The 23,467-nt window shown below is 47.8% G+C and overlaps 1 protein-coding gene across 1 annotated transcript in view; it reads right to left on the bottom strand.

The window, feature by feature from the left end:
- Positions 1-23,467, bottom strand: part of LOC119968698 (ubiquitin-associated and SH3 domain-containing protein A-like) — a 231,182-nt gene that overhangs the window by 76,915 nt on the left and 130,800 nt on the right. Inside the window, exon 10 of the mRNA XM_038801292.1 lies at positions 4,289-4,381. Within this exon, the coding sequence (XP_038657220.1) occupies positions 4,289-4,381 (93 nt within the window). The remainder of the gene's footprint in view (positions 1-4,288; positions 4,382-23,467) is intronic.

Below are 23,467 nucleotides of genomic sequence, written 5' to 3'. Positions count from 1 at the left end.
GACCCACTGCCCTCAGACCCACTGCCCTCAGACCCACTGCCCTGAGACCCACTGCCCTCAGACCCACTGGTCTGAGACCCACTGCCCTCAGACCCACTGCCCTGAGACCCACTGCCCTCAGACCCACTGCCCTCAGACCCACTGCCCTGAGACCCACTGCCCTCAGACCCACTGCCCTCAGACCCACTGCCCTCCGACCCACTGCCCTCTGACCCACTGCCCTCAGACCCACTGGTCTGAGATTCCAGGACTTGTCTCTACAACATTTGTTAAAAATTCAATTTAAAAACCACCTGGAATTAAACATCTAATGATAACCATGAAATGATTAGCGTTAAATCCATCTGGTTCACAAATGCACTTTCGGGATGGAAATCTGCCATCCTTACCTGGTCTGCCCTCCATATGACTCCTGATCCGCAGCAATGTTCTCTAAAATGGCAAACAGGCCATTCAGTTGAATGGCAATTAGGGGATGAGCAATAAATGCTGGCCTAGCCAGTGACACCACTGTCTTGGGAGCACCACTACAAACCTTGCTCCTGCCCATGAAGTATCCATTAACTGTTACTCTTTGCTTACTATTATTCAGCCAATTTTGTATCCATGTTGCTACTGTCCTTTTTATTCCATGAACTAGAACTTTTCTTAGAAGTCTGTTGTGTGGCACTGTATCGAATGCCTTCTGAAAATCCATGTACACCACATCAACAGCATTACTTTCATCGACCCTTTCTGTTACCTCTTTAAAACACTCAAACAAGTTAGTTAAACACGATTTCCCCTTTATAAATCAATGCTGGCTCTTTCTAATCAACCCACATTTTTCCATGTGACTGCTAATTGTGTCCCAAAATTTATTTTCTAGAAGCTTGTCCACCACTGATGTTAAACTGACTGCTCTGTAATTTCCGGAGCTATCCTAAAACCTTTTTTGAATAAGGGCATAACATTTGCAATTCTCCACCTCCCTGAGTCCAGAGAAGACTGAAAAATTATGGTCAGTGCCCCGGAAATTTCCATTCTCACTTCCTTCAATATCCTTGGATGCATCTCTTCCTGCCCAGGTACTTGTCAACTTTCAGTACCAACATGCCCATTCAACACTTCGTCCTAAGCAATTTTGAACTCTTTGAGGGACACAGTTATCTTGTCTGTCTCCATGTCCTGTGTAGCATCTATCTCCTTGGTAACGAGGTAAAGTATTAATTTAATCTCTCTGCTGTGCTCCCAGCCTCCATGTGTGAATTCTCTCAGGTCCCTAAACAGCCCTGCTACTCCTTTGTCACCCTTTTGCTATCTATTTGCCGATAGAAGACTTTGGGATTCCCTTTATGTTGGCTGACAGTTTTTCCCTCATAATTCCACTTCTACCTGACACCTGTCCGATGCATACTCTTTCTTCATAATCTTAATTTTTGTCTCCCTTTTCGCCCAGGAATCTCTGGATTTGTTTTCCCTCCTATCTTTTGCAAGGGAATATACCTTGACTGTGTCCAATGTAACCAGCCCAGCTCCCTTCCTTTCCCGTTGAAGTTGACTTTCTCCCGGTTAATTATTTGTACTCAGAATTGTCTATTTTTCCTTTCTATAATCATCTTAAACTTTACAAAACAATGATCACTGTGTCCTAAATGTTCCCCCACTGAGATTTGATCTACTTGGCCCACCTCGTTTCTCAGAACCAGGTCCAACAGTGCATCCGTTCTTGTTAGACTCAACACAAACTGCTGTAGAAGATTGTCCTGAACACAATCTAGGACCTATTGCCCCTCTCTGTCCATCTAAACACTGTGCTACCGTGCAGCCCCATTCGGGTAAGTACCCCCTTAAAGCTACTTTATAATGTTTCTTCTATAAACTACACGGAACAGTGTAATTGCTTCCTTTTTATTCCTTAGTTCCAGCCAGATTGAATTTGAACTTGAATCCTCTTTCTTCAGCACCTCTATATACACCTTAAGCAATGCTGCCACTTTTCCTTCCTTATCTTTTCTGAACACCTTGAGCTAGATTCTCCCAAAATGGGACTTTATCCCCACGCCAGAGTAAAAATGCTGGCGTTTCACTCCGAACATTCCTGAAGAAAAGATGAGCCGATTCAATGCCCTGCATGGGGCTAGCAGGGACCCAGAGTGATTCATGCAGCTTTAGCTGCGATTACGGGACTCCGCACTTCCGGTTTTGGGTCCGCACTTCCGGTTTTGAGTCCGCACATGCGCACAGCAGTGGCCTCCAGCAGCCGTGCCGAGCGCCATGGTGGTCCCGGACTGCAGAGGCAGATGAAGAATATAGGCCCCCCCCAATCGGCAGCACGCCAGAAGATCCGACCACCCTGATCTGTCCCCCGGCCGCCTATAAGGGCCCCCCCCGGTGTCCGATCCCCACAACCCCCACCAGGGCAGCCATGGACTGAGTCCGCAGCCACCACGAACACGCCGATTCTCGGGTCCCGAAGAATCGGCAGGCGGGCACCGGGCCCGATTTCAGAGTGAAATTGGATTCTCCGCCCCCGTGCCAAAAACGCGATTTTGACGCAGGACTGCGGAGAATCCAGGCCCTTATATCCAATATTTAGCACTCGGCCTTCCTTAAACAAGGTCTCTGTTATCACCTCAACATCACGCTATGCCTATAACTCTCCCGCACAGTGGTTAGCACTGTTGTTTCACAGTGCCAGGGTCCCAGGTTCGATTCCCGGCTTGGGTCACTTCACGTTCTCCCCGTGTCTGCGTGGGTTTCCTCCGGGTGCTCCGGTTTCCTCCCACAAGTCCTGAAAGACGTGCTGTTAGGTGAATCGGACATTCTGAATTCTCCCTCTGTGTACCTGAACAGGCGCCGGAATGTGGCGACTAGGGGATTTTCACAGTAACTTGATTGCAGTGTTAATGTAAACCTACTTGTGACACTAATAAAGGTTATTATTATTATTATGCATAGTGACCCTTGACCCTTGTTCAGCCATTTCAGAGAACAATTAAGAGCTGCAGTGAGTCTGGTGTCACAAGTAGGCCATTAGCGAAGGACATCAGTGACCCAGATGGATCACCATGAGACTTTCAGTTCCAGATTTTTTTATTGAATTCATATTTCACCATCTGCCATGGTGGTTCCCCGAGAATGACCCTGGTCGCTGGATTACTAGCCCAGTAACAATACCACTGTGTCACTGCCTCCCGCTACTGTTATTAACTTATTATTCTCTAGATTAGTACTTTCTGTACCTCCCAATATTTTGAGCATCCTGATATTCCTCTCTAATATTTCATCTTGGTTCCCACATCACTGCCAAACTAGTTTAAAACCCCCCGACAGGACTAACAAAACGCCTTGCAATGAATTCAGATCCCTCCCTGTCCAGGTGTAACCCACCTGGCTGGTGTGATCTGCCCCAGAGCCAGTCCCAGTGTCCCAGGAATCTAAAGCCGTCTCTCCTGAACCATATTTCCAGCCACACATTATCCTTACTCTCCTATTTCATCTCCCTATTCATCTATTCATCTCTCTCATTCTCCTATTTCTATATTCACTTTCCTACGGCACTGGGAGTAATCTAGAGAGGCCCAGCTTGCTAATTTTCTACCGAGATCTCTAAATTCTGAATGCAAGGCCCCATCTCCCTTCTGACTTAAATCATTGGGACAATGTGGACCACGACCACTGACTGTTCACCTTCCCCAGAAAAATGTCCAGCAGCTGCTCTTTGACATCATGGTGAGTTATTCAGGTGGATAGGAATTGATAATTCACCATTAACTGGCTGACTAACAGAATCCAGATTATCCAACCAGTTTTAACATATTGGATGCTCTTGGATAATGAGAACAGGAAGCGTATCTGTTTGCCAAACTGTGCTGTTATCTGGGCAGATGTCAGATAGTATTTGTGTGTACATGGGAGCTGCCAAGATGGTCTTTATTAGTTTTACATGGATAAAGAGGTGTGGTCATTGAATAAGAGAGAGAGGATGCTGATAAGCAGAAACTATACCCACACTGTCACTTACTTCTGAGATATTTACAAAAGAGTCCAGAGGGGCAGTTTTTTCACACAGAGGGTGGTGAGTTCTGGAACGAGCTGCCAGAAGCAGTAGTAGAGGCGGGCACAATTTTGTCTTTTAATAAGCATTTAGACAGTTATATGGGTAAGGTGGATATAGAGGGGTCTGGGACAAATGCGGACAATTCTGACCATCTCAGTGGTAAAAACTGGGCGTCATGGACAAGTTGGGCCAAAAGGCCTGTTTTTATGCTGTAAACCTTTATGACCTGATGACACACAAGCCTACCTTTGAGTATATGGTGAGCAGTTTGAACACATCGCAAAGCAGGAGAGGAGTATACACATTGGATCATCAATTCCTTCTCTCGAACTGCTTCACCTAGTTACAAAATAAAAAGAGCAGTTCGTTACTCTGGAACTTATAATATTTCTCAGTTACTTTTTGAAATGTAAACATAAAGATTCATGTTGATCTTCATAAACTCAGAAAATTCTAGAGCAAAAAGGAAGAAAATAAGAACATAGGAACAGAGGAACAAGGAGCAGGAGTAGGCCATCTGACCCCTCGAGCCTGCTCCGCCATTTAATTAGATCATGGCTGATCGTTTTCAGTTGTCCAGCGGTAGCAGCGAGCGCAGTAACCAGGGGTCTGTCAGGAAGGTAAGTTTCCCATTTTAAAAACTTACCTTACAGGAGAAGCGGTGTGGTGAATGTATTGCACTGACCATTCACCACTGTATTGCACTGTATCACACTGTTGCCCATGTGGGCTCCACCGATGGACCATTGTACGATATTACACAGAATGTATGATGTTGGTGCCCTTGTGGGCTCCGCCCCTGGCTCCACCCCCTTGAGGGGAGGTATAAAGAGCAGCAGCCCTGTAGGCAGCTCTCAGTAGCAGAGCAGTCGCAGGCAGGCACTGTTCTAGTCGGTTAAAGCCATTGTTCACTTCAACTCTCTGTCTCGTGTGAATTGATGGTCGCATCAATTTAATCGACCACAAGACCACAATGGAATCTGCCCTCAAACCTGACTGACTGGAAATCGAGCCACAGGCCGCGGAAGCCAAAGGGAGTTTTTCGCACTGGCTCTGCTGTTCCGAGGCCTACCTCGCCGTCTCCTCCTCGCCTTCCATCTCCGACGATCAGAAGCTGAGCCTCCTCCACGCCCGGGTGAGCCATCGAATCTCTGTACAACTCGAGGAAGCCTCCTCTTATGCAGACGCCCTCGCGATGCTGAAGCGCCTATACGTAAGGCCCGTGAATGAGGTGTACGGGCGGCACCTCCTGAATACTCGCCGCCAACGCCCCGGAGAATCGCCGGAGGAGTACCTACGCGACCTCAAAGTCCTCGCGCAAAGTTGCAACTACTAGGCCGTTACGGCCACTCAACATATGGACCTCGCCGTCCGGGACGCCTACGTGGCTGGAGTCAGGTTCAACTAAGTGAGACTGCGCCTACTCGAGAAGGGTGCCCTGGACCTGAAAGAGACGGTAAAGTTAGCCTCCTCCCGAGAAGTAGCGTTCCAAAGCCTCAATGCGTTCCCGTCTGATCACGCGACCCCCTCGTGGACCCCCGACCAGAGAGTACCCCAGGCCTGTGCCGTGCAGCTGCCCGCCCAACCCGGGGGGGGGGGGGGGGGCTACCCTGCTATTTCTGCAGCCAGCATCAGCACTCCAGGCATCGCTGCCCGGCTCAGAACGCAAATTGCATCGACTGCGGCGAAAAGGGACATTTCGATAAAGTTTGCCTGGCCAGGTCGAAATCCTCAAAATCACAGGCCTGACTCTCAGACTCACAGGCCCGCAGACCCCCCAATGTGGCTGCGTGCCTGCCACCCCCCCCCCCCCCCCCCACAGACGCCTTAATCAGCCTCGTGTTGTCTTTGGGGGCAGCCATCCTCAAGCCCACACAACACGTGCAACTCATGGGGGCTGCCATCTTGGGACCACCCCAGTGTGCATTTGAGTGCTATAGTGAGGGTTTGGTGACTGAGGGAGTTCGGTGAGGCGGGAGTAAGGTGCTTCTTTCATTTCTACATTTCCTCAAAGAGCATGAAGGGAGCCGGGAGTTACAGAGAGTGCAGCTGACTGGGAGCAGAGTCGGAGGGCGGAGGTCCAGTTGGTCCACAGGGCAACTATATTCTGTAAGGTAAGAGGGAATGGAGGCTAGGGCAGTTGCATGCTCCTCCTGTAGGATGTGGGTGATGAGGAATACCACCGGTGTCCCCGCTGACTATACCTGCGGGAAGTGCAGCCAACTCCAGCTCCTCAGAGACCGCGTTAGAGAACTGGAGCTGGAGCTGGATGAACTTCGGATCATCCGTGAGGCAGTGGGGGTGATAGAGAAGAGTTACAGGGAGGTAGCCACACCCAAGGTACTGGACAAGAGTAGCTGGATTACAGTCAGGGGAAGGAATACGAACGGGCAGACAGTGCAGGGATCCCTCGTGGCCGTTCCCCTTCAAAACAAGTATACCGTTTTGGATGCTGTTGGGAGGGATGATTTACCAGGGGCCAGGTGTCTCGCACTGAGTCTGGGGGAGAATAGGAAAGCAATAGTGATAGGAAGATATATTTTTTTTGAAGAATAAAGGGATTAAGGGTTATGGTGTTCGGGCGGGAAAGTGGAGCTGAGTCCACAAAAGATCAGCCATGATCTCATTGAATGGTGGAGCAGGCTCGAGGGGCCAGATGGCCTACTCCTGCTCCTAGTTCTTACGCTTTTATGAGACTCAATGGTTAGGGGAATAGATAGGAGATTCTGTGGTCGCGAACGAGACTCCCAGAAGGTATGTTGCCTCCCGGGTGCCAGGGCCAGGGATGTCTCGGATCGTGTCTTCACGATCCTTAAGGGGGAGGGGGAGTATCCAGAAGTCGTGGTCCACATTGGTTCCAATGACGTAGGTAGGAAAAGGGGTGTGGATGTAATAAACGAGTTTGGGGAGTTAGGGTGGAAGTTAAAAGCCAGGACAGACAGAGTTGTCATCTCTGGTTTGTTGCCGGTGCCACGTGATAGCGAGGCTAAGAATAGGGAGAGAGTGCAGTGGAACACGTGGCTGCAGGAATGGTGTAGGAGGGAGGGCTTCAGGTATTTGGATAATTGGAGCGCATTCTGGGGAAGGTGGGACCTGTACAAGCAGGACGGGTTGCATCTGAACCAGAGGGGCACCAATATCCTGGGAGGGAGGTTTTCTAATACTCTTCGAGAGGTTTGAAACTAATTTGGCAGGGGAATGGGAACCGGACTTGTAGTCCAGCAACTAAGCTAGCTGATGTTCAGGACGTCAAAGCATGTAGTGATGCAGTGGGGAAGGTGACACTGACTAAGGAGAGTACTTGCAGGCACGGAGATGGGTTGAAGTGTGCATACATCAACGCAAGAAGCATCAGGAATAAGGTGGGTGAACTTAAGGCATGGATCGGTACTTGGGACTACGATATGGTGGCCATCACGGAAACTTGGATAGAAGAGGGGCAGAAATGGTTGTTGGAGTTTCCTGGTTATAGATGTTTCAATAAGATTAGGGAGGGTGGTAAAAGAGGTGGGGCGGGGGGTTGCATTGTTAATTAGAGATAGTATAACAGCTGCAGAAAGGCAGTTCGAGGTAGTATGGGTTGAAGTCAGAAATAGGAAAGGAGCAGTCACCTTGTTGGGAGTTTTCTATAGGCCCCCCAATAGCAGCAGAGATGTGGAGGAAGAGATTGGGAAACAGATTTTGGAAAGCTGCAGAAGTCACAGGGTTGTAGTCATGGGTGACTTCAACTTCCCAAATATTGAGTGGAAACTCTTTCCATCAAATAGTTTGGATGGGGTGGTGTTTGTGCAGTGTGTCCAGGAAGCTTTTCTAACACAGGATGTAGATTGTCCGAGCAGAGGGGAGGCCATATTGGATTTGGTACTTGGTAATGAACCAGGGCAAGTGATAGATTTGTTAGTGGGGGAGCATTTTGGAGATAGTGACCACAATTCTGTGACTTTCACTTTAGTAATGGAGAGGGATAGGTGCGTGCAACAGGGCAAGGTTTACAATTGGGGGAAGGGTAAATACGATGCTGTCAGACAAGAACTGAAGTGCATAAGTTGGGAACATAGGCTGTCAGGGAAGGACACAATTGAAATGTGGAACTTATTCAAGGAACAAATACTACGTGTCCTTGATATGTATGTCCCTGTCAGGCAGGGAAGAGATGGTTGAGTGAGGGAACCATGGCTGACAAGAGAGGTTGAATGTCTTGTTAAGAGGAAGAAGGAGACTTATGTAAGGCTGAAGAAACAAGGTTCAGACAGGGTGCTGGAGGGATACAAGATAGCCAGGAGGGAACTGAAGAAAAGGATTAGGAGAGCTAAGAGAGGGCATGAAAAATCTTTGGCGGGTAGAATCAAGGAAAACCCCAAGGCCTTTTACACATGTGTGAGAAATATGAGAATGACTAGAGCGAGGGTAGGTCCGATCAAGGACAGTAGCGGGAGATTGTGTATTGAGTCTTAAGAGCTAGGAGAGGTCTTAAACAAGTATTTTTCTTCAGTATTTACAAACGAGAGGGGCCATATTGTTGGAGAGGACAGCGTGAAGCAGACTGATAAACTCGAGGAGACACTTGTCAGGAAGGAAGATGTGTTAGGCATTTTGAAAAACTTGAGGATAGACAAGTCCCCCGGGCCTGACGGGATATATCCAAGGATTCTATGGGAAGCAAGAGATGAAATTGCAGAGCAGTTGGCAATGATCTTTTTGTCCTCACTGTCAACAGGGGTGGTACCAGGGGATTGGAGAGTGGCGAATGTCGTGTCCCTGTTCAAAAAAGGGAATAGGGATAACCCTGGGAATTACAGGCCAGTTAGTCTTACTTCGGTGGTAGGCAAAGTAATGGAAAGGGTACTGAGGGATAGGATTTCTGAGCATCTGGAAAGACACTGCTTGATTAGGGATAGTCAGCACGGATTTGTGAGGGGTAGGTCTTGCCTCAAAAGTCTTATTGACTTCTTTGAGGAGGTGACGAAGCATGTGGATGAAGGTAAAGCAGTGGATGTAGTGTGCATGGATTTTAGTAAGGCATTTGATAAGGTTCCCCATGGTCGGCTTATGCAGAAAGTAAGGAGGCATGGGATCGTGGGAATTTTGGCCAGTTGGATAACGAACTGGCTAACCGATAGAAGTCAGAGAGTGGTGGTGGATGGCAAATATTCAGCCTGGAGCCCAGTTACCAGTGGCGTACCACAGGGATCAGTTCTGGGTCTTCTGCTGTTTGTGATTTTCATTGATGACTTGGATGAGGGCATGGGCGATCGGACCCCGGGGGGGTGCCCCCACGGTGGCCTGGCCCGCGATCGGGGCCCAGCGATCGGCGGGCGGGCCAGTGCTGTGGGGGCACCCCCCGGGGTCCGATCGCCCGCGCCCCCCCCCGGCTGGCGGAGCGCCAACCCATCCGGCGCGGGCCTAGCCCCTAAAGGTGCAGAGAATTCCGTACCTTTGGGGAGGCCCAACGCCGGAGTGGTTGGCGCCACTCCAGCACGCTGGGACCCCCCACCCCGCCGGGTAGGGGAGAATACCGCCCCAGAACCGGCATGTTCCTGTGCGGAACAGCACAGCAGCACGGTAACATGGTGGTTAGCGTAAATGCTTCACAGCTCCAGGGTCCCAGGTTCGATTCCCGGCTGGGTCACTGTCTGTGTGGAGTCTGCACGTCCTCCCCGTGTGTGCGTGGGTTTCCTCCGGGTGCTCCGGTTTCCTCCCACAGTCCAAAGATGTGCGGGTTAGGTGGATTGGCCATGCTAAATTGCCCGTAGTGTCCTAAAAAGTAAGGTTAAGGGGGGGTTGTTGGGTTACGGGTATAGGGTGGATACGTGGGTTTGAGTAGGGTGATCATGGCTCGGCACAACATCGAGGGCCGAAGGGCCTGTTCTGTGCTGTACTGTTCTATGTTCTATGTTCTAAATATTTCAGGAACCTTGGATAACGAGAGATAGCGTAGGCCTCGTCAAAAAGACAAAGGAGGCATGAAGCCTGTGTGGAATATAAGGAAAGGAGGAAGGAACTTAAACAAGGAGTCAGGAGGGCTAAAAGGGGACTCGAAAAGTCATTGACAAATAGGATTCAGTAAAATCCCATGGCTTTTTACACTTACATAAAAAATAAGAGGGTAACCAAGGAAAGGGTTGGCTCACTGAAGGACAGGGGAGGGAATCTATGTGTGGAGCCAGAGGAAATGGGCGAGGCACTAAATGAATACTTTGCATCAGTATTCACCAAAGAGAAGGAATTGGTGGATGTTGAGTCTGGAGAAGGGTGTGTAGATAGCCTGGGTCACATTGAGATCCAAAAAGACGAGGTGTTGTGCGTCTTGAAAAATATTAAGGTGGATAAGTCCCCAGGGCCTGATGGGATCTACCCCAGAATACTGAAGGAGGCTAGAGAGGAAATTGCTGAGGCCTTGACAGAAATCTTTGGATCCTCACTGTCTTCAGGTGATGTCCCGGAGGACTGGAGAATAGCCAATGTTGTTCCTTTGTTTAAGAAGGGTAGCAAGGATAATCCAGGAAACTACAGGCCGGTGAGCCTTACATCAGTGGTAGGGAAATTACTGGAGCGAAGTCTTCGAGACAGGATCTACTCCCATTTGGAAGCAAGTAGATGTATTAGCGAGAGGCAGCATGGTTTTGTGAAGGGGAGGTCGTGTCTTACTAACTTGATGCCTTACTAACTATACATGGGCTTTAGTAAGGCGTTTGATAAGGTTTCCCATGGCAGGTTGATGGCAAAAGTGAAGTCGTATGGGGTTCAGGGTGTACTAGCTAGATGGGTAAAGAACTGGCTGGGCAACAGGAGACAGAGAAAAGTGGTGGATGGGAGTGTCTCAAAATGGAGAAGGGTGACTAGTGGTGTTCCACAGGGATCCGTGCTCGGACCACTGTTGTTTGTGATCTACATAAATGACCTGGAGGAAGGTATAGGTGGTCTGATTAGCAAGTTTGCAGATGATACTAAGATTGGTGGAGTTGCAGATAGCGAGGAGGACTGTCAGAGAATACAACAAAATATAGATAGATTGGAGAGTTGGGCAGAGAAATGGCAGATGGAGTTCAATCCAGCCAAATGTGAGGTGATGCATTTTGGAAGATCAAATTCAAAAGCAGACTATATGGTCAATGGAAGGGTCCTGGGGAAAACTGATGTACAGAGAGATCTGGGAGTTCAGGTCCATTGTACCCTGAAGGTGGCAACGCAGGTTGATAGAGTGGTCAAGAAGGCATACAGCATGCTTGCCTTCATCGGACGGGGTATTGAGTACAAGAGTTGGCAGGTCATGTTACAGTTGTATAGGACTTTGGTTAGGCCACATTTGGAATACTGCGTGCAGTTCTGGTCGCCACATTACCAGAAGGATGTGGATGCTTTAGAGAGGGTGCAGAGGAGGTTCACCAGGATGTTGCCTGGTATGGAGGGTGCTAGCTATGAAGAAAGGTTGAGTAGATTAGGATTGTTTTCGTTGGAAAGACGGAGGTTGAGGGGGGACCTGATTGAGGTCTACAAAATTATGAGAGGTATGGACAGGGTGGATAGCAACAAGCTTTTTCCAAGAGTGGGAGTGTCAGTTACAAGGGGTCACGATTTCAAGGTGAGAGGGGGAAAGTTTAAGGGAGATATGCGTGGAAAGTTTTTTACGCAGAGGGTGGTGGGTGCCTGGAACGCTTTACCAGCGGAGGTGGTAGAGGCGGGCACGATAGCATCATTTAAGAGGCATCTAGACAGGTATATGAACGGGTGACAACAGAGGGAAGTAGACCTTGGAAAATAGGAGACAGGTTTAGATAAAGGATCCGGATCGGCGCAGGCTGGGAGGGCCGAAGGGCCTGTTCCTGTGCTGTAATTTTCTTTGTTCTTTGTTCTTTGATAGAGTTTTTCAAGGCGGTCACAAAAATGATTGATGCAGGTAGGGCAGTGGATGGGGTCTATATGGACTTCAGTAAGGCCTTTAACAAGGTCCCTCATGGCAGACTGGTAGAAAAGGTGAAGTCACACGGGATCAGAGGTGAGCTGGCAAAATGGATACAGATCTGGCTAGGTCATAGAAGGCAGAGAGTAGCAATGGAAGGGTGCTTTTCTAATTTGAGGGCTATGACTAGTGGTGTTCCGCAGGGTTCTATGCTGGGACCTCTGCTGTTCCTAGTATATATAAATGATTTGGAGGAAAATGTAACTGGTCTGATTAGTAAGTTTGCGGACGACACAAAGGTTGGTGGAATTGCGGAATGCGATGAGGTCTGTCAGAGGATACAGCAGGATTTAGATCGTTTGGAGACTTGGGCAGAGAGATGGCAGATGGAGTTTAATTCGGACAAATGTGAGCTAATACATTTTGGAAGGTCTAATGCAGGTAGGGAATATACAGTGAATGGTGGAACCTTCAAGAGTATTGACAGTCAGAGAGATCTAGGTATACAGGTCCATAGGTCACTGAAAAGGGCAACACAGGTAGAGAAGGTAGTCAAGAAGGCATACGGCATGTTTGCCTTCATTGGCCGGGGTATTGAGCATAAAAATTAGCAAGTCATGTTGCAGCTGTATAGAACCTTAGTTAGGCCACACTTGGGAGTATAGTGTTCAATTTTGGTCGCCACACTACCAGAAGGATGTGGAGGCTTTAGAAAGGGTGCAGAAGAGATTTACCAGGATGTTGCCTGGTATGGAGGGCATTAGCTATGAGGAGAGGTTGAATAAACTCGGTTTGTTCTCACTGGAACGACGGAGGTTGAGGGGCGACCTGATAGAGGTCTACAAAATTATGAGGGGCATAGACAGAGTGGATAGTCAGAGGCTTTTCCCCAGGGTAGAGGGGTCAATTATTAGGGGGCATAGGTTTAAGGTGCGAGGGGTAAGGTTTAGAGGAGATGTACGAGGCAAGTTTTTTACACAGAGGGTAGTGGGTGCCTGGAACTCGCTGCCGGAGGAGGTGGTGGAAGCAGGGACGATAGTGACATTTAAGAGGCATCTTGACAAATACATGAATAGGATGGGAATAGAGGGATACGGACCCCGGAAGGTAGAAGATTTTGGTTTAGACGGGCAGCATGGTCGGCGCAGGCTTGGAGGGCCGAAGGGCCTGTTCCTTCCTGTGCTGTACTTTTCTTTGTTCGTGCCACAGAAACCCAGGCAAACAGGGTGATAATGGCCATGGAAACCAAGGGGGAAGAGTGCTAATGGCAGTCCCCAAACAGAAAAAAAGATGTGAAAGGTCAAACAGCAAAGAAACTAACATCTGAGGGTGAACTGTAGATGTGGGGGGAGGGGAAGCAAAGAGGAGAAAGGATCCTCGCTTCCACAAGCTTCCGAGACTCGTTTCCACAGCCAATTACCTGCCCTTGATCTTTTCATTGAGAACTGCCGACGGGACATTGGCCGTCTTAATTTTCCTGCCCCCTCACCCATTCCAACCTCGCTCCTTCTGAACTTTCTGCTCTTCACTGCTGACAAAGGGGGTGCTGTTGTCGTTTGGCGCACTGGTCTCTACCCCGCAGAGGCTGAGCGCCAACTCTCAGATACCTCCTCTTACCTCCCCCGGACCATGACCAGACCACTGAACATCAAGCCATTATCTCCAACACTGTTCGTGACCTCATTTCCTCCGGATGCCTTCCTCCTACGGCTTCCAACCTTATAGTCCCCCAACCCCGGACAGCCCGCTTTTACCTACTTCCCAAAATCCACAAAAAGGACTGTCCCGGCAGGTCCATTGTGTCAGCGTGCTCCTGCCCCACCAAACTTATTTCCTCTTATCTCGACTCCATCCTCGCTCCTCTGGTCCATTCCCTCCCCACCTACATCCGGGATTCCTCTGATGCTCTGCGTCACATTGACAGCTTCCAGTTCGCGGGCCCTAACCACATTCTATTCACCATGGATGTGCAATCCCTCTACACCTCCATCCCACACCAGGATGGCCTGAGAACTCTTCGCTTCTTTCTCGAAAAGAGGCCTGAACAATTCCCATCCACCAACACTCTCCTCCGCCTGGCTGAACTTGTTCCATCTCTCAACAACTTCTCCTTTAACTCATCTCACTTTCTCCAAATCAAAGGTGTAGCAATGGGTACCTGCACGGGTCCTAGCTACGCTTGCCTCTTATGGGGTCTGTGGAACATTCCTTGTTCCAGGCCTCTCCGGGCCCCCTCCCACAACTCCTTTACCGATACATTGATGACTATTTTGGTGCCGCGTCATGCTCTCGCCCGGACCTGGAAAAATTCATCAACTCTGCTTCCATTTTCCACCCCTCCATCACTTTCACCTGGTCCATCTCAGACACTTCCCTTCCCTTCCTTGATCTTTCTGTCTCCACTTCCGGCAATAGACTATCTACTAATATCCACTGCAAGCCCACTGACTCCCACAGCTATCTGGACTACAGCTCTTCGCACCCTACACCCTGTAAGGACTCCATCCCTTTCTCTCAACTCCTTCGCCTCCGTCGCATTTGTTCCGATGATGCCACTTTCCCAAATGGTGCTTCGAAAATGTGTTCCTTCTTCCTCAACCGTGATTTCCCACCTACAGTTGTTGACAGGCCCTCAATAGTGTGCGGTCCATCTCCCGCACCACTACCATCACCCCCTCCCCTCCCTCCCAGAACAAGGATAGAGTCCCCCTCGTTCTCACATTTCATCCCACTAGCCTCCGTATGCCGGCTGCCACGAGAGGACATAATTTTAAGGTGATTGGAGGAAGGTGGAGGGGAGATAGCAAAGATAGGCTTCTTTACACAGAGAGTGGTGGGTGTATGAAATGCACTGCTAGTGAAGGTGGTGGAGTCAGTGTCATTTGGGACATTTAAGCGACTCTTGGACAAGCACATGGACAGCAGTAAATTGAAGGGGTGTAGGTTAGGTTGATCTTCGATTAGGATAAATGGTCGGCACAACATCGTGGACCGAAGGGCCTGTACTGTGCTGTACTGTTCTATGTTCTATGAATTATGAATGTTCTGGTCATTATTTAGTCCTCAAACATCACAAAAACAGATTACCTTGGAATCGGGCTGACGAGATTGCTTTACGGAAAGCCAGAATTGACCCGATGGGATGAATGGCCTCCTTCTGTGTTGTTATGACTCTACTATCACATTGCTGTTTGTGGAATTTTGCTGTGCACAAATTGGCAGCTGAATTTCCTACATTACAATCGCGATTATACTTCAAAAGCACTTAATTGACTAGAAAGTGTTTTGGGACCGATGACCCCAGGAGCTCCACGATTCAAGAAGATCATTCTGATCTGATTGTGGCCTCAATTCCACTTTCCTGCTGCCCCCCTTGCCTCCCCTGTAGATGTGATTGACTTTTAACTGTCCTCTGAAATGGCCTGGCAAGCCACCCCCTTGGAGTGCACAAGTGCTATTGTCACTGAACGAGTAATCCAGAGACCCAGGATAATGATCTGGGGACCTAGGTTCAAATCCCACCATAGCAGGTGATGGAATTTAAACTCAATAAAATATCTGGAATGAAACCTCCAATGATGACCGTGAAACCATTGTCAATTGTTGTAAACCATCTGGTTCATTAATGTCCTTAAGGGAAGGAAATCTGCCGTCCTTACCTGGTCTGACCTGATGTGACACCAGACCCACAGCAATGTGGTTGACTCTTAAATGCCCTCTTAAATGGCCCAGCAATCCATTCATTGTATTCAACTGCTACAAAAATGCAAAAAAGGAATCAAACCGGATGGCCTACCTGATATCGAACCAGACACCGGAAACGACAACGACAAACTCACCCCTGCCGACCCTGACTAACATCTGGGGGTGTGTGCCAAAGTTGGGAGAGCTGTCTCACAGACTCGTTTAGCAACATCCTGACATAGTCATAGAATTATATCTTACAGACAATGTCCTAGATACCACTATCACCATTCCTGGGTATGTCCTGTCTCACTGGCAGTGCAGACACAGCAGAGGGGGTGGCACAGTGGGATACAGTCAGGAGAACATAGAACATACAGTGCAGAAGGAGGCCATTTGTCCCATCGAGTCTGCACCGATCCACTGTAGCTCTCACTTCCACCCTATCCCAACAACCCCTCCTAATCTTTTTGGACACAAAGGACAATTTAGCATGGCCAATCCAGCTAATCTGCACATCTTTGGACTGTGGGAGGAAAGCGGAGCACCCGGAGGAAACCCACGCACACACGGGGAGAACGTGCAGACTCCACACAGACAGTGACCCAGCGGGGAATCGAACCTGGGACCCTGGCGCTGTGAAGCTACAGTGCTAACCACTATTCTACCATCTTGCCCGGGAGGGAGTTGCCCTGGGAATCCTCAACATCGACACTGGACCCCATGAAGTCTCAGGGCTTCAGGTTAAACATGGGCAAGGAAACCTCCTGCTGATTACCACGTACCGGCCACCATCAGCTGATGAATCAATACACTCCATGTTGAACACCACTTGGAAGAAGCACTGAGGGTGGCAAGGGCACCGAATATGCTCTGAATGTGGAACTTCAATGTCCATCCGAGAGTGGCTCAGTCGTACTACCACAGACCGAGCTGGCCGGGTCCTAACGGACAATAGCTGCTAGACTGGGACTGCAGCAGGTGGTGAGAGAACCAACAAGAGGGAAAACATACTTGACCTAATCCTCACCATCCTTCATCGTGTTGTGTGGCACTACCACCGTGCTAAATGGGTTAGACTTCAAACAGATCCAGCAACTCAAGACTGGGCATCCATGAGGCGCTGTGGGCATCAGCAGCAGCAGAATTGTATCCAACCACAATCTGCAACCTCATGGCCCGGCAAATCCCCCATTCTACCATTCCCACCAAGCCAGGGGACCAACCCTGGTTCAATGAAGAGTACAGGAGAGCATGGCAGGAACAACATCAGCCATACTGAAAAATGAGGTGTCAACCTGGTGAAACCACAACACAGGATTACTTGTCTGCCAAACAGCATAAGCAACATGTAATAGAGCTGAGTGATTCCACAATCAATACATCAACCTATGCAAGGAGTCAGATAAAGAGGGAGCAAGAACAAAAACAAAAGGTAGAAAAGTGAATAAGAAAAGTGATAGGTGGAGAAACCAAGGACAAAATTCAAACAGGGCAAAAGAGAAAAATATTGGGAGCAAGACAAGCATTGTGAAAAAGACAAACTTAAAGGCTCTGTGTCTCAATGCACCAAGCATTTGCAATAAAGTGGATGGACTAATCGCACAGATAGATATAAATGGGTACGATATAATTGGGATTACGGAGACACGGCTGCAGGGTGACCAGGGATGGGAACTGAATGTACCAGGGTTCTCAGTATTTAGGAAGGACAGGCATTAAAGAAAAAGTGGTGGTGTGGCACTGCTGGTTAAAGAGGAAATTAACACAGCAGTGAGAAAGGATATTAGCTCTGACAATGTAGAATCTGTGTGGGTAGAGTTGAGAAATACCAAGGGACAAAAAACATTAGTGGGCCATATACAGACCCCCAAACTGCAGTGGTGATGTTGGGAATGACATTAAACAAGAAATTAGAGATGCATGTAATAAGGAATGTCGGTGACCATGGGTGATTTTAATCTTCACATAGATTGGGCAAATCAAATTAGCCACAATACCGTAGAGGAGGAATTCCTGAGTGTATACAGGATGGTTTTCTTGACCAATATGTGTCAGAACCAACTAGAGAGCAGACCATCTTAGATGGGTACTGTGTAATGAGAAGGGAATCATTGCCAATCTGGCTGTACGAGACCCCTTGGGGATGAGCGACCATAACATGATAGAATTTTTTATCAAGATGGAGAGTGAAGTAGTCGATTCGGAGACTAGGGTGCTGAATCTTAATAACGGGAACTATGAAGATATGGGGCGTGAGTTGGCCTTGATAGATTGGGGAGAGTTACTTAAAGGGATGACATTGGACAGACAATGGCAAACATTCAAGGAACGCATGGGGAACTACAGCAACTGTTCATTCCTGTCTGGTACAAAAGCAAAGGGGGTAAGAGGGCCAATCCATGGCTTACAAAGGAAATTAGAAATAGTATCTGCAAAGGAAGAAGCATACAGATTGGCCAAGAAAAATAATTGGTCTGAGGATTGGGAGCAATTTAGAACTCAGCAAAGAAGGACGAAGGGATTGATTAAGAAGGGGAAAGTACAGTACGAAAGGAAGCTTGCAGGGAACATAAAGACTGGCACTAAGAGTTTCTATAGATATGTGAAGAGGAAGAGATTGGTAAAGAGAAATGTAGGTCCTCTACAGACAGAAACAGGGGAATGCATAATGAGGGACAAAGAAATGGCTGAGCAATTGAATACATACTTTGGTTCTGTCTTCACAAAAAAAGATACAAATCAGATACCAGAAATGCTGGAGAATGAAACGTTTAGTGAGAGGGAAGAACTGAAGGAGATCAACATTAACAAAGAAAAATAATTGGTAGAGAAATGGTAGAGAAATGGTGCTGGGAAAGTTCTGGGATTGAAGGCGGATAAATCCCCAGGGCCTGAGAATCTGCATCCCAGAGTGCTTAAGGAGGTGGCTCTGGAAATAGTGGACGCATTGGTGGTCACCTTCCGGGATTCTATAGACTCTGGAACTGTCCCTGCAGATTGGAGGGTAGCTCATGTCACTCCGATATTCAAAAAGGGAGGTAGAGATAAAGCAGGGGAATTATAGACCAGTCAGCCGAACAGCGGTAGTGGGGGAAATGCTTGAATCCATTATCAAGGACTTTACATTTAGAAAGCAGGAACATTTATAAAGCAGTGGCAGGATCAGTCAGAGTCAGAATGGATTTATGAAGGGGAAATCATGCTTGACAAATCTGTTGGAACCCAGTACAGTTTACAGGAGGGAGCCAGCCGATAAGGGGGAGCCAGTCGATGTCATACATTTGGACTTTCAGAAGGCGTTTGACAAAGTCCCACAAAAGAAATTAATGTGCAAAATTAAAGCGCATGGGATTGGGGGAATTTTATTGAGATGGATAGAAAACTGGTTGGCAGAGAGGAAACAAAGAGTAGGGATTAATGTGTCCTCTTCGTATTGGCAGGCAGTAACCAGTGGGGTACCACAGGGATCGGAGCTGGGACCCCAGCTATTCACTATATATATTAATAATTTGGAGGAGGGAACATACATAGATACAAACATACAAAATGTAACATCTCAAAGTTTGCAGATGATACCAAATTTGGTGGGAGGATGAATTGTGACGAGGATGCAGGGATCCTACAGCAAGATCTGGACAGGTTGGGCAAGTGGGCAAATCAATGGCAGATGCAGTATAATTTGGATAAGTGTGAGGTTATTCATTTTGGAAGCAAAAACAGGAAGGCAGATTACTACCTGAATGGTTGTAAATTGGGAGAGGGGAGTGTGCAGCGGGACCTGGGTGTTCTTGTGCACCAGTCGCTGAAGGTAAGCATGCAGGTGCAGCAGGCGGTAAAGAAGGCTAATGGTATGTTGGCCTTCATTGCAAGAGGTTTCCAGTATAGAAGCAGGGATGTGTTGGCCACAGGGCCGTGGTAAGGCCACACCTGGAGTATTGTGCGCAGCTTTGGTCTCCTTTTCTGAGGAAGGATGTTCTTGCTCCCGAGGAAATGCAGTGAAGTTTAACCAGACTGATTCCAGGGATGGTGGGACTGTCATATGAGTCCCACCATATGGACTGGAAGTTCAGAAGAATGAGGGGGGATCTCATAGAGACTTATAAAATTCTAACAGGACTAGACAGGGTAGATGCAGGGAAGATGTTACCAATGATGGGTGTGTCCAGAACCAGGGGTCACAGTCTGAGGATTCGGGGTGAACCAATTTGGACAGAGATGAGAAGACATTTCTTCACCCAAAGAGCGGTGAGACTGTGGAATTCATTACCACAGGAAGTAGTTGATGCTCAAACTTTGAAAAGAGGCGGCAGGGAGTGCTGCACTTTCGGAGAGTCAGTACTGAGGGAGTGCTGGACTGTCAGAGGGTCAGTACTAAGGGAGCGCCACACTGTCAGAGGGTCAATGCTGAGGGGAGCGCTGCACTGTTGGAGCGTCAGTGCTTAGGGAGCGGCGAACTGTCGGAGGGACAGAACTGAGGAAGCGCATTACTATCGGAGGGTCAGAAATGAAATGAAATGAAAATCGCTTATTGTCACGAGTAGGCTTCAATGAAGTTACTGTGAAAAGCCCCTAGTCGCCACATTCCGGTGCCTGTCCGGGGAGGCTGGTACGGGAAGGCGCCGGAATGTGGCGACTAGGGGCTTTTCACAGTAACTTCATTGAAGCCTACTCGTGACAATAAGCGATTTTCATTTCATTTCATTTTCAAGTGCTATATCCTGCCGCCTCTTGAATATATTCAAAGATTGAGCATCAACTTGGGGCGAATGGGATCAAAGGCTATGGGGAGAAAGCATCAAAAGCTTCAAACATGCATCACCTCACACTTTAAGAGTTAAATTCCATTTTTCACTGTTCTGCCCATCTAACCAGCCCATCTATATCCTGTAATCTAAAGATTTCCTCCTTGCTATTTACCACAGCACCAATTTTTTATTAATTGTTTAAAAAAATTTAGATTAGCCAATTATTTTTTCCAATTAAGGGGCAATTTAGCGTGTTCAATCCACCTACTCTGCACATTTTTGGGTTGTGGGGGCGAAACCCACGCAGACACGGGGAGAATGTGCAAACTCCACACGGACAGTGACCCAGAGCCGGGATCGAACCTGGGACCTCAGCGCCGTGAGGCGGTTGTGCTAACCACTAGGCCACCGTGCTGCCCCCCACAGCACCAATTTGTGTGTCACCTGAAAACTTACTTATCATACCTCCTATGTTAGCTTCTAGATCATTATGTACACCACAAACAGCAAGGGATCCAGCACCGATCCCTGACCCAGGCTTCCACTAACAAAAACAACCATCACCCTTTGTCTCCTGCCACTTAGCCAATTTTGGAATCAATTTGCCAAATTACCGTGGATCCCATGGGTTCTTACCTTCTTGATCAGTCTCCCATGTGGGACCTTGCAAAAAGCCTTCCTGAAGTCCATGTCGAATACATCATAAGAACTAGGAGCAGGATGAGGTCATCTGGCCCCTCGAGCCTGCTCCGCAATTCAATGAGATCATGGCTGATCTTTTGTGGGCTCAGCTCTACTTTCCCTGCCGAACACCATAACCCTTTGTTCCTTTATTCTTCAAAAAACTATATATCTTTATCTTGAAAACATTTAATGAAGGAGCCTCAACTGCTTCACTGAGCAGGAATTCTATAGATTCACAACCCTTTGGGTGAAGAAGTTCCTCCTCAACTCAGTCCAAAATCTACTTCCCCTTATTTTGAAGCTATGTCCCCTAGTTCTGGTTTCACCCACCAGTGGAAACAACCTGCCCACATCTATCCTATCTATTCCCTTCATAATTTTATATGTTTCTATAAGATCCTCCCGCTTCCTTCTAACTTCCGAGTACAGTCCCAGTCTACTCAACCTCTCCTCGTAATCCAACCCATTCAGCTCTGGGATTAACCCAGTGAATCTCCTCTGCACACCCTCCAGCGCCAGTACGTCCTTTCTCAAGTAAGGAGACCAAAACTGAACACAATACTCCAGGTGTGGCCTCACTAACATCTTGTACAGTTGCAGTACAACCTCCCTAGTCTTAAACTCCATCCCTTTAGCAATGAAGGACAAAATTCCATTTGCCTTCTTAATCACCTGTTGCACCTGTAAACCAACTTTTTGCGACTCATTCACGAGCACACCCAGGTCTCTCTGCACAGCAGCATGTTTTAATATTTTATCATTTAAATAATAATCTCTTTTCCTGTTATTCCTACCAAAATGGATAACCTCACATTTTTCAACATTGTATTCCATCTGCCAGACCCTAACCCATTCACCTAACCTATCCAAATCCCTCTGCAGACTTCCAGTATCCTCTGCACTTTGTGCTTTACCACTCATCTTAGTGTCATCTGCAAACTTGGACACATTGCACTTAGTCCCCAACTCCAAATCATCAACTGCGCTACCCTCATCTACACACCTGGGGCAGAATCTTGCTGTAGTATTTCATGCTTTGACTGAAAACGGCCTTGTAGTTCTCCAGCTGCACAGACCAGTTTTCACTCTCGATGTTGAGCATTTCTGAGAAAGAAAGTCAGTGGATGGGGTTCACACCATAACTTTGACGAGTGGGGTCTGATCCGGATGCCACCTTTCAAAGGTGCCCGATTGACACAGAAACTGAATGGCCCCCGGGGTCCACCGCGTACATATTCGGACTCCCCTTACAAGTATCTGGGGCTTTCCCTACGCCAAACACAGCAAAAACGACGGGGGTCTCAACCCCTCCATCACGCCAACATCGGGGCATCTTCACCTTTGCAGGCACCTGGTGACCCCTCTGACTCAGGTTTCCAGTCAGAAAAACAGCCCCAACCATCACCCTCTGCTTCCTGCCACTCAGCCAATTTGTCAAATTGCCTTGGATCTTATGAGCTCTTATCTTCACTATCAGTCTCCCATGTGGAACTTTATCAAAAGCCTTGCTGAAGTACAAGTAGACTACGTTAAATGCATTTCCCTCATCTACACACTTGGCCACCTCTTCAAAAAATTCAATCAAGCTGGTCAGACATGACCTCCCCTTAACAAACCCATGCTGACTGTTCCTGATTAATCCCGGCCTCTCCAAATGCAGATTAATTCTGTCTCTCAGAATTGTTTCCAATAGTTTCCCCATCACTGAGGTTAGACTGTCTGGCTGTAGTTTCCTGGTTTATCCCTTCCTCCCCTCTTGAATAATGGTACCACATTGGCGATCCTCCAGCCCTCCACCACCTCTCCTGTGGCCAGAGAGGAATTGATTCAGGTTATGCTAGACCAAACTGGTGCCTCGTTTGAGTACAAATTACAGCTGAAAGGATTTAAATTTAAATCTACTCGTTCAGAATCTGATATCTTTTTACCTATTGTGCAGTTATCATTTTAATATTTTAAATACTTGAAATGTGATATTTAATCTGTTATATGGATATCTAGTCTTGTGATGAATGTAGGAATTTCAGATATATTGTATTATATGTATTTTGTACAGTAAGGGTTAAGAACCATGGTTCGTGTGTGTGTGACTGCTGCAGTCATGTTTTTAAGAATCCTGATTTTGGAGACCAAGGTGCAATTAAAGCATCATAAAAGTTTGGGCCAATGGACTTTTGTTTGTACAAAGAGGAGCCAGGGGCTGCAGCAGTTTCTTGAGTTTGAGTTTAGTTTTGGAGTCTATAGAATTGCTATAGTGCAGAAAGGGGCTAGTTTGCCCATTGAGTTTACACCAGTCCTCTAAAGAGCACCTTACCCACCCTATCCCCATAATCCCACCTAATCTTCATATCTTTGGACACTAAGGGGCAATTTAGCTGACCAACCCACTTAAGCTGCACATCTTTGGAC

The sequence above is a fragment of the Scyliorhinus canicula genome, chromosome 7 (genome assembly GCF_902713615.1).
Source record: "Scyliorhinus canicula chromosome 7, sScyCan1.1, whole genome shotgun sequence".
Classification (NCBI taxonomy): Eukaryota; Metazoa; Chordata; class Chondrichthyes; order Carcharhiniformes; family Scyliorhinidae; genus Scyliorhinus; species Scyliorhinus canicula.
Note: the sequence above shows the minus strand (reverse complement) of the source record. Positions and strands in the feature narration are given on the sequence as shown.